Source organism: Fundulus heteroclitus, unplaced genomic scaffold (genome assembly GCF_011125445.2).
Source record: "Fundulus heteroclitus isolate FHET01 unplaced genomic scaffold, MU-UCD_Fhet_4.1 scaffold_282, whole genome shotgun sequence".
Classification (NCBI taxonomy): domain Eukaryota; kingdom Metazoa; phylum Chordata; class Actinopteri; order Cyprinodontiformes; family Fundulidae; genus Fundulus; species Fundulus heteroclitus.
Genome location: NW_023396692.1, coordinates 72,236 through 84,509, shown reverse-complemented (window position 1 = coordinate 84,509; position 12,274 = coordinate 72,236). Strand labels below are relative to the sequence as shown.

The 12,274-nt window shown below is 43.1% G+C and overlaps 1 protein-coding gene across 1 annotated transcript; it reads left to right on the top strand.

Annotated features, from left to right (window-relative positions):
* Window positions 1-709: 709 nt before the first annotated feature.
* LOC118559424 (GTPase IMAP family member 9-like) lies at window positions 710-4,598 on the top strand (the record flags this gene model as incomplete). Its single annotated transcript, XM_036130144.1, has 3 exons — window positions 710-1,407; window positions 4,330-4,411; window positions 4,542-4,598. Coding segments are annotated over 3 exons (837 nt in total), but the record flags the coding sequence as incomplete, so codon positions are not given.
* Between the last annotated feature and the right edge of the window lie 7,676 nt (window positions 4,599-12,274).

Here is a 12,274-nt window from a genome sequence, read left to right as displayed (position 1 = left end):
AATGACATACAAATATGAATCTGAAATTGTTAATATCATGCACACTTCTTTTGACAGCTTTCCTACTCCCTAGCCATTTATGTCCTGGCAAGGCAGCAAATTTTCCAGTTAGAATTCCACAGACTGCCAGTGGGTCCTTGAGCAAGACCTTTAGAACCAGAATCCTCCCTGGGCACCAAACACTGTTCCTTATATCAGGGTTCTCAAGCCTTTCATGACCAGGGACCCTTTTGCAGCGTTAGACATATTTCAAGAACCCCTTTAGATTCCTCATGCTGACAGTATTTTTAAAAAGCCATTTTTAATGTTAAATACATTAAGAATTATGTATGCTTTTTTTTTTAAAAATAAAAAAAAATATATATATATATAAGATCCTCATTCTCAATAAACCCAAACTCGAACTGTTGTCATACTTCCTAATTTTTGGTTTTATCTTACTTGATGAAGTGGACGAAGTTAAATATTCGTCCATTGTGTTACTTTGCCTCCTCAGGCCCGACAACAAACGTTTCACAGACCCCCAACATGTTGTTCGTGGACCCTGGGGGGTTCGGGGACCCCAGTTTGAGGGCCAACTGTGTTAGATAAAGAGGACACATTTGTTAGAATGTGCAAAACTGGCAATGATGAATAATGTGACTCCAATGGAACATCATGTGCTTTTCCATTTGTGGTCAATATTTAATTGGATTTATTTTATTTTCTTCTAGGATCAAATGAAACAAAGATTGTCCTACTGGGAAAAACTGGCGTTGGGAAGAGCAGCCTTGGCAACACCATACTGGGAGACAGTCTGTTTAAAGGTTTATTATCTCCAGAATCTGTTACAAACAAGTGCAACGCAGAATCTAAATATATCAACGGAGAACGTGTCACAGTTATTGACACTCCTGGCTTCTTTGACAACACATTGGAAGAAGAGAAGCTGAAGGCTGAGATGATTAAGTGTATCGAACACTGTTCAGCCGGGATTCATGCATTTCTCATTGTGCTGAAAGTGGACCGATACACAGACCAGGAGAAGGAAATCATTAAGATGATCAAGCAATATTTCTCAGAGGAAAGTCTGAAACATGCTGTGGTTGTGTTTACACATGGTGACCAGCTTGAAGAAGGGCAGACCATTGATGAATTTGTTGGAAAGAGTAAAGATCTGAAAGAGCTGGTGGATAAGTGTGGTGGAAGGTGCCACGTTGTTGATAACAAGTACTGGAAAAACCAGCAGGATGGATACAGGAGCAACAGGTTTCAAGTGAAGCAGCTTCTCAAAACAATAGAAAATATGAAACAAAACAAGGGCGTCTACACAAACGAGTTCCTTCAGTTAGTAGTGGGGCATATTTTGAAAATCTCAGTTGGAATCACAGTTGGAGCATTGCTGGGAATGTTACTTGGTGCCACGGTGTTAGTTCCATACGTTAGTTTAGACATCGCAAAAGCCATTGGTGCAGTGGCTGGAGGTGCAGTGGGGGTGCCTCTAGTTTACAGTAGCAGAACAATAAATGAAGGTGTGCAGGTAACAGCTAAAATAATAGTCAAGAAAGGTGGGAACATGATAAAAATCATATGTGCAAACAATTTCTTTCAAGCAGAGGATTTAAAAAAACTTTGTTAAAGCTTCAAATTAAGAATAATTAAATCACAAGTGGAAGATGCTGGAGACTGTACATTTGTTTTTTATGTTTTAGATGTTTTTCATCCTGGAGGGATAAAACTGGAAAATGAGTAAAAACCTTAAAGCAAACTATAAAAGAAATACAGTAAAATGGTTGTATAATTCAAATTGTATTGTTTTTTCTACTTGTGAGAAGCTCTTCCAAGTGATTTATATTGTGAGGCTGCTTATAAAATGTTTTCAAAACAGCAATGGGGAAGATTGTTGAAGTAAATAATGTAAAATCAATGAACCAATGAAGTAGAAAATGGCTATTTCAAATTACATGAGCTATGATTTTTGCCCAACCAATCTTTTTGAAGTGACCAAAGTCTGAAATGTAGCTTCAGATTATATACTGTACTCTGTAAATGGATTGTGTATATATATATATATTTTTTTGCATGATGTAGAAAACAAGTGCATGGTCTTAAACTATCTGACTGTATGTCCAAATGGCTATGTTAATATAAAAGGCTTGATTAAAACCACAGTCATGAACAACGTTGTGTCTTCAAACTCATTTGTGGAACTAAGACGACCTTAAACTCTTCTCACTGTTAAGCCCCTTTCACACTCACAACCTTACCCCGTAATGAATTTACTGGTAATTTACTGGATCAGGGTTATGTGTGAATAAAGCCAGAACTGATTTACTGGATAAAACTGACCTGGCAATTTACCGGCTCAAGACCTAGTATCATACCGGTAATTAGGCTGGAGCACTCTAGTGTGATTAAAAACTTTATATTTCTATGTAAGGTACACATTGGCGTGATTACATAAAGCCAGGCATACATTGTTAGATATTTCCAATCGTTGCACTCATATACAGCTCAAACTGTACGGTGAAACCACAGGGTTTAAAAGTTCACTGCTCACAATATCTGTTATTACACTGTACGGCCCGACGCTCTGATGCGACCTGACTGCTCACACTGTACGTCTAAAAACCACACGTCGGACTCAGCCCGGTAGAGAGATGGTGCTACTCGGAGTCGTCTACCTTGAAGCCAAATGTCAACAGTAGAAGAAGAAAAAGGTTGAAGTATCGATGCTCACTGTTAAATATGAGGCTCACTACAACAAAACACGCTGCCTTGGCAATTCTACGAGTTGCTCCTCCGTAGTTGCTCCCATGTTTTTGTTTGAGGAGACGAAGAAGAATTTCCCTGTTTGCGCATGCGCAGTGCACGAGGTTGGGGGAAAATAAGCTCATAGACGCTCGTAACTCTGCTTCAACAGCAGGATCACTCACAAGGGCCGACTGAATGTCAAACATGTTTGATTTTCATCCAACCGTCCGATACCTGATCAGGAGGTGGTCGTTAGAGCAAATCACCCCTCGGTATCCCCTGTATACTATACGATGCACAATGAAGCTGAAACTCGGCCCAGTCCAAAAGAATTCTCGCACGACGGCCCAAAAAGGGCAGAAACTCGAACAGTGTATGCCTGGCTTAAGACAATCATAGTCTTTGTTTAGCTCCTCCATTGAGAAATGTACTGAAATTATATTTCTTCTGTAGTTTTCATAAAGCTTCTAATCCTTGTTACGCCCCCAAGGTCTAGGGGTTCAGGGGTGGCAACATAAAAATGTGTCCAGAGAAACGAATGGAATAAAAAAGGTGATTTATTACAAAAGGAATGGGTTTTAACAAACACAAAACAATACAAAACCCAAACGGGAAAAGAAACACACACATGCACCAAGCTTCCCAAACACAAGCTTCTGGCTTGTACGAGGTTAACCTAAGCAGATTCAAAGTACTAAACCAAACTTTGGTTACGTACCGTAACCCCAGATTCTATGAATATAGGCGTAGCCCTTTAAGGCTCTCGCTAGTGGGTTTATCCCTTCGCGCGTGCAAGTACTGAAAAACTTTAGTCCTGTGGGAGAAAATTATTTAACTATTAACCTTTAAATAAAAGAAAGAAAGACTCGAGGAAAAATGGCGTTCCCTTTGTCTTGACAACGAGAATTCTTCTTTATTATGACTAGAACGTACAAACGGGTTCCAGCAGAGAATTCTAATATTCAGATACAGAGCTTGTCTCTTTAAAGGCTACTGATGTGTGTACGTTAAACACAAGAGTCTGTGTGTCTCCATTGCTGTGTATGTGTTACAAGCTATTGACGTCAAGTTGGCAACTGGATGAAAGTTCTGGGAAGTGTTTATCACAAAAAGTACAAAAACGATTAATTCCGCTACTTGACATATCTTGGAACGCTAAAGTTAAACAATGATATCCAGATGTCTACTCTCTTATACTCCCATTGGCGAGAGCCAGGAAAAGGTCAAAATGACCCTAACTCCCATAGTCCACGCCCACCTGCTGTGTGGGCCTCACTCCGGTCAGTATAAATAATGGTCAGACCGGACAATCGGTTCCCAAATAGCTATTTTGCTGTTTGCTCACAAGCCTGAGCCACCTGTTCTCACAAGGAGCTTCACCTCAGCCTCCAGAGTGCGTAATGATGCACTCAGAAGCGCCATGCGCAGCTGAACAAGTAAACTGTTCTCTGTTCAGGGTGGAGGCTGAATGACAGACCTGAGTCTGTGAACAGTGATAACGAAGGTTATGAACTGTAACAGTAACGCTGCATAGAACTAGCCAAAGGCTCGCAGAGATAACACTCATCAGTCATTAAGATGTCATCCTCTCTGTAGTGGTGCATACCACAGCACAGAGGTCTGGGCAGAGGATGAGACCAAACCTGCTGCTGATGACGAAGAGGATAAGTTACGAACTGTAACCGTCTAACAATGAACAGAGCAGGTGAACAACCCCTGAGAGGGTCAGGAAACAATTAGCAGCTGAACCATAATGCTGCAACATAAACATGCCTGCTCGTTTTTGTCTTCATCATCTCTGGTCACAGAGAGAGAAGATCAACAGAAGTAACTTCTCTGGAGGCTCCAACCCAGAGGAAACATAAGCCTGAGAAATAGCCTCACACAGCCAGTGTGAGAGGCGCTGCGCAGATAAAGGCTGTCCTGCAGAATTGTCTCTGTAATGCACAGACAGGCGCTCTGTGCAGCGCAGTGCAGCCGTGCGCGCCACGTAACACGAGAGCGCGCGCACGGGACAGAGGAGATGGCGTGTGACTTCCTCCTCAGAGTTATGAGGAGGAGGATAGAAGCCATTCAAAGTTATCATCCTCGACGTGAAAGAGTTTGTGATGCTCTTGGGTGCAAAAGCAGGATTAGGACGCAGCACAGCTGAGCTGCCACCCCCCTATATGCTGAGACAGAAAGGAACAACAAACCTTCATGACAAGAGGAAATAGCCGCAGTATAAGTCTTAATTGTGCTGAGGACTAAATTCCTGTCCATGAGCAGCTGGAGAAACGTCAGTATGCAGGCTAGAGGACATGAAATGGGATCCACGCCTTTCTCCGCACACCAGCGCTCAAAAGCTTTCCATTTTGACGCATATAGTGCTGTTGTAGAGGCGCCCGAGCCTCTCTAAGCGCTCCCGTTCAGCGACTAGGCCCAGAGACGCTGGCCTATTTCCGGGTAGCTCCTGATCGCTCCTCCTGCCTGGAGGAGCGCATCCTCCCTCCACGGCAGCTTCCACGGGCGGCCTGACAGCAACTGCTGCAGGTTGGAGAACCACGGAGCTCCTGTGCGCTCGGGGGCTATCAGAATTACCCGATGCTGTTCGCCAGGAACCCGGTCCAGGAGCCGCTGTATCAGCGGGACCGGAGGGAAGGCGTAAAGGAGCGTATGTGGCCACAGATGAGCGAAGGCGTCCACTCCTAGAGGAGGATCCTCCTTCGGGCTCAGGGAGAACCACAGCTGACACTGTGCGGTCTCTCGTGTGGAGAACATGTCCACTGCTGGCCTGCCGAACCTGCTCCAGATCTGAGAGATCAGGTCGTGGTGGAGGGTCCAGTCTCCGTGACGAGGACCCCCTCTGGACATGATGTCCGCTCTGGACATGGTGCCCAGCACAGCAGCCGTCTGGCCACGTTCAGCAGCTGAGCTGAGCGCGCGCCCCCTTGCCGGTTTATGTACGCCGCTGCGACCCTGTTGTCGGTGTGGATCAGAACATGCTGGTCCCGCAGCAGAGGAGCAAAATGCTGAGTCACCTTCAGCACCGTGAGGAGATCCAGCACGTTTATAAGATTAGATTAGATTAGATTCAACTTTATTGTCATTACACAGGTACAGGTACAAGGCAACGAAATGCAGTTTAGGTCTAACCAGAAGTGCAATAGCAGCAAGTGCAGGATAAGCAGTGGTTCCATAAGTACAGGACATGGGTTATTACTGAATAAATATAGAGATGTATACTATTATAGACAGAATTTTACTGATCGATTTGTCCTATGAGTATAATATATAGATAACTAGTATTGTGAACTAGATTTACAGCTGGATATGTACCGAATATACTATACAGGTGGGTATTACTATGAATAGAGTTTTACATATATGTACAATAGCATAATATACAGATGATTATTATAACAGAGTTTACATGTACTATGAATATATGTACAGGTGGCTATTACTATGGGCAGAATTGTGAGCATGATATACAGGTAGCTATTATGGGGCCAAAATAGTAGCTTTAACATTTGCAAATGTGTGTGGAGAGTTGTGTGTCTGTATCTCGATTTGTGTATGTGCAGTGGGATTTGAAAATGTGTAAATAAATCTGTAAATGTGTGAGGAGATTTGTGTGTCTGTACAACAATCTGCAAATGTGTAAAACTACTTGTGTGTAATCCGTTTTGCAAATGTGTAAAAAATCCACAAACCTGTATTCAGATCTGGGGTCTAAACTAAGTAATGCCGAAATATCCCTCCGCCTCATAATGCACTGCAGATCATCCTGACAGGAGCAGAGTAAACTCAGAAAGAGCCGCTCTGCCTGTATTTTCTGCAGTTTACGGTTGCAATAATTGATGAAAACTGCTGAAAGTAGATTAGGCGGTGCAGATCACAATTTTGAGCAGGGATTGGTTCTAAAGATGAGTTTTAAACTCATCGTATAACATTGCAGAACCCAACCCATAAACCGTACTTTAATGCTTATTTGTTGTCTTTTTATGTTCCTAAAATGTAAAATTATAAATTTGATTTAAATTTAAACGCTTAATACCATGTCTATCTTTGTTTAAAAGGTTAAAAAAAAATTTTGGCATGAAAACGGATATTTATTTACAAGGGGACAAATAGGGCATTGGGACTTGCTCTACAGCCGATCCCGCAACCTGACGTCACAAACTGGGAGGTGGCAGTACTGTTCTTCACCAAGATGGCGGCCCCCATAAAAAGACCTTCAAATGAAAATTACTCTTAATTAAAAAAGCTTATCATTTATTGAACAGTATGTAATAATTGTATATTTAAACATTGTTCTTTGTGTTTGAGATGATAGCAAATTTAATCTGTCAATATCTGTTGTTTTCCCTTATCATCCAAAATTGAGTTAATTGCATAACTGCACATTTACACATTTGCACATATGCTTCAGAATGCTGGACTGCTGAAGCCACTAAATGGACTGTGAACTGATGAAACCCAAAACGGACACTGCACCACACGCGCATAACAGCACATTTACACATTTACACATATACTTCAGACTGTTGAACTGCTGAAGCCACAAAATGGACTCTGAAATGCTGAAGCCACAAATGGACTCTGTACCACATTGGTATGTTACACGGTTCTAATACTACTCTACTGGATACCGTGAATAGTACACTGTCTATTTCCTCTGCATTATCTACATTGTTACTTTGTATTACATCGTTTACATTTCAATTGTTTACATAAATTGCTGCTGCATCTGGATACCGTGAATAGCACACTGTCTATTTCTAATGCATTGTTTACATTGTCTTACATTTCAATTGTTTACAAAAATCGCTGCTGCTTCTTTATCCTGAAAATTAGTGCAATTTACTGTGATTTTTCAAGCTGTATGAAAACGAAATTTTGTTCTGTACGCACTCTGTGCATACAAAATGACAAATCTATCTATCTATATCTATCTATCTATCTATCTATCTATCTATCTATCTATCTATCTATCTATCTATCTATCTACTACAGTGATGCAAGTGTATCCAGAGCATAGTTGTGAACTATAAATAATAACTGCCGAATTGATCAAATTTCAAGTAGAGGACTTGCTGTATATGCATGACTTACCTTGTCACTCCTCAGAGCAGAAATACATTCCTCCGACAAATGATGACTTCTTAAAAAGAAATAATCTCCCTCCGTCTCTCCTCTTCTCCATGACACTCAAATATCCCGCGAGCGGATGCTGGGTTATGTTGCGTTGTTATGAGGAGAAAATTATCTTGTTCTAGCAAGATAAGTCTGTCATTAAAACAAGAAATGTTTGCCGTTAAAGGGAAAAAGTTATATAGTTATAACAAGTTGCCTTGTCAGCCGTCTGGAAGCAACACGCTTTGGTACAATCCTTGAAAGTCACGTGACCTCCCACAGCCGGAAGAGGCAGCCTGTGAGCCTGTGAGCCTGCGCTCGGGGTTACAAATCGAGAAAATACACATACAAATCCTTTTACGCATTTGTGCATCTCACTCGGCAGAAGTGTAGCAAAAAGCACATGTGTAAAGAGAGCCAACCGAAAAACCGCTTGACTTGTAACCAATGATTTGTCTGTATTCCTGGGTCTTGAAGCGAAAATACTTCAGACACAAGTGTCTCTGTGTGTGCTTACAGATTGATCTACACATTTGCAAATCTTAGTACACATTTTCAAATCTCAGTACACATTTGCAGGTCTGAATACAGATTTGTGGATTTTTTACACATTTGCAGATCTGAATACAGATTTGTAGATTTTTTACACATTTGCAAAACGGATTACACACAAGTAGTTTTACACATTTGCAAATTGTTGTACAGACACACAAATCTCCTCACACATTTACAAATTCATTTAAACATTTTCAAATCCCACTGCACACACACAAATCGAGATACAGACACACAAGCTAGTATTTTGGCCCCAAAGCTATTACTATAAAATGAATAAATGGAGTTTGGACAGAAGCTATTTAAATTAAAGTGCAGTGGAAGGTAATTGCATATTACAGTTAAAGTATGGTATTGCAAATGTATATGTAAACAATTGTGAATAAACAGTCTGTCATGATTTGTCTTTGGATGAACCCGGACACAACACGCACACACAGAGCTAGTCCTTAAAGTGAGTTTATTAAACAGGATGGAAGGTTAATGACGAGAGGAACCAGAGTCTTTTATGGACGGAGATGAAGGGTGCAGAAGATGGCTGACAGCAGGAGTGTGGACTGACCAGGAGGAAACTCTGGAGCGGAGGACCTGAGACCGTGGAACAGCTGCGGACCGGAGAACGTGGAACTGAGTTGCTGAACGTGAGACCGTGGAACTGCTGCGGAACTTGAGACCGTGGAACAGTTGCGGAACTTGAGACCGTGGAACTGAGTTGCGGAACTTGAGACCGTGGAACAGCTGCAGAACGTGAGACCATGGAACTGAACTTGAGACTGTGGAACTGTTGCAGAACTTGAGACCGTGGAACTGAACTTGAGACCGTGGAACTGCTGCAGAACTTGGGACCGTGGAACTGAACTTGAGACCGTGGAACTGCTGCAGGACGTGAGACTGTGGAATAGTTGCAGAACTTGAGCAGAACGGAACCCAGGAGACGTGAACAGGAGAAGAGAACTTGAGCAGGAACAGAAGCGTGTCTAGAGTTGAGGCTGGCTGGAACAAAACTGAAGTGAAGGCTTCTGACGGAGCAAAACATGGAAACTGAGCTGATACAGGGTTCTCGCAGAGACTGAGCAGGAGAAGAACACTATGGACCGGCGAGCAAGAACAGACTGAGGTGAGTATAAATAAGGAAGGAACCAGGTGAGAGCAGTTGAAGGTTGATTGCAGCCTGACAGGTGGAATCAATTATTCTGAGCAGGAAAGGGAGAGAAGCAGCAAGGCTCAGACTGCAGCCTACAAGCTGCATCCTGACACAGTCAGCAGTGCAAATCAATATTCAGTCAAGGTGAGTAGTGCAAGATGCATGTAAACAGTTGTTACAATAGTAACCATGAGGAGTGCAAATCAATATACAGTCATGATGAGTAGTGCAAGATGCATGTAAACAGTTGTTACAATAGTAACACTCAGGAGCGCAGGTGAACATTACAGTCAAGTAAATAACAGAATAACAAAATGGAGGTAGGTGTGAGGAGGGAGAGGAGAGTCTATCAGTGAGGGTTAGAGTTCAATAAAGAGACAGCACTGGGGAAAAAGCTGTTCTTTAGTCTGCTGGTTCTGGTCCGGAGGCACCTGAAACGCCTGCCGGAGGGCAGGAGAGAAAACAGTCTGTGGGCTGGGTGAGAAGAGTCCTTAAGGATACTGCTCGATGTAGGCAGCGTTTCTTCTGGATGTGCTCAATGGTGGGTAGTGGAGTCCTAGTGATGTATTGGGCAGCTTTCACCACCCGCAACAGTACAACTCCCATACCACACTGTTGCACACTTGGTCAGGATGCTTTCTATTGCACAGCGATAGAAGTCGAGGATAGCTGATTTTTCCTCAGTGTCCTCAGGAAGAAGAGGCGCTGGTGAGCCTTCTTGACCAGGCAGGAGGTGTTGGTTGACCAGGACATATCCGCTGAGATGTGGGTCCCCAGAAACTTGAAACTAGAGACACACTCAACAACCATTCCATTGATGGGGATGGTGTCGTGCCTGCCTCTTGAATCTTTTCTGAAGTCCACGATGAGCTCCTTCGTTTTGGTGGTGTTGAGGGGCTGGTTATTTTCAGTGCACCATGTAGCCAGGTGCTTGATCTCCTCCCTGTAGGCTGTCTCATCGTTGTTGCTGATGAGTCCAATCACCGTAGCATTGTCCGCAAACTTGATGATGGAGTTGGATGCGTACACAGGCTTGCAGTCGTGACCGGAGTTTATGTGGAGAGACGTGTGGTCTGGCCACTTCTCTCCCACTACCTGGGACAGACACGTTCCTTCCCAGTCTGACAGCGGTCTGTGAACACCGGGACATGTGACGTAGGTCTGCTGAGGGGAACTCCCTCTGACAGACTGGGGGGGTCCCCAGTGGGCCAGGTCGTCTCCCACTGAGGGAAGAACTGCAATCATCCGCCTCTTCTGGTGCACAGGGTCTATGCGCAGATGGGTGAACCATCTCTGCAGGCGCCTAATATGAAGCAAACCAAGCAGAACCACCACATGGGCCACTGACGTCATCCCCAGCAGCCGCATGATGGACAGAGCTGTCACTGGCCATTTCTCAATTCTTGAGAATGCGAGTCCGTACTCGCATTCTCGTCAAGTCCGGTCTTGGCAAGAACACAGGAAGATCGGACTTGATGAGAACGTGAGCATGCAGCACGTATTGTGTATTGGAACAGAAGTATACTCGTGTACTTGTGACGTCATCACACCCGCAGTTCTTGAGCATTTCTTTAACATTCAAAACTATTTATACACTAGACCATCATATCTTATTGAAAACATTTTTTTTTATTAATTTCTAAAAAGTCTAAAAAATATCAAAAAAATTACAGAACTCTGGGTATAAAACCAGTAATAGCGGGAATTTCTTTGCTGGGAGTTGTAATGGTCGTAGTTGTAGAGGCAATTCAATATTTTTAAAAAATCGGCACTTTGTAGAAGCAAAATGAGAAATATGAGCAATATTGCTGTTGCTTTGGTCATTGGTCAGCTTTACCACCAGGGTGAAGAGGAGATTATGCAGAGGTTTGGTAAACATCAAATGGGTCAGACTGGGTCAGACTGCTTAGCAGCCAGCAATGGGAGTAAAAGAGAGGAAACATCTGGATGGAGAGCGATAACATTGTTTAACTGTAGTGTTCCAAAGATATGTCAAGTAGCGGAATTAATCGGTCTGTTTTTGTGCTTTGAGCTAAACGTACCACAAGTGAAGTACAGCCTGCCAAGAAGCTGGACTTTACTATCTGGCAATACACACCAATGGAGACACACAGATTCTTACTGTAACGCTCACACATCTGTGTGTTATAAAAAGGCCTGTTCACTGTATTGTATTTAGAACTTGTTGCTCATACCCGTTGTACGTCTGAGTTGAATTAAAGTTCTCATTGGCCAGACAGAGGGACCTCATCTCTCCGAGTCTTCTTTATTTTTTAATACCGGCCTGCTCCTGCTTATCTCTGAAGGCCCATCTTACTCCGGCTTAAGATTTGTCAGTAAAGGTGAAACAATTAGGGCTGCATGGGTCTTTCTGCATGGAGTTTGCATGCTCCAGTCCCTGTGCATGCGTGGGTTCTCTCCGGGTACAAGAACATGACTGTTAGGTTAATTGGCTTCTCCAAATTGTCCTAAGGTGTGAGTGTGTGCGTGAATGGTTGGTTGTCCTGTTTGTGTCTCTGTGTTGCCCTGCGACAGACTGGCGTCCTGTTCAGGGTGTACCCTGCCTCTCGCCCATTGAAATGCTGGACATAGGCACCAACCCTGCGACCCCAAGAGGGATTAAGCGGTTTGGAAATTGGATGGATGGGTGAAACAATTATCAGAGGCAAACATTAAAATATGCATATTTAATTCATTGGAATTCCAAAGGAGACAAAAAGTTAC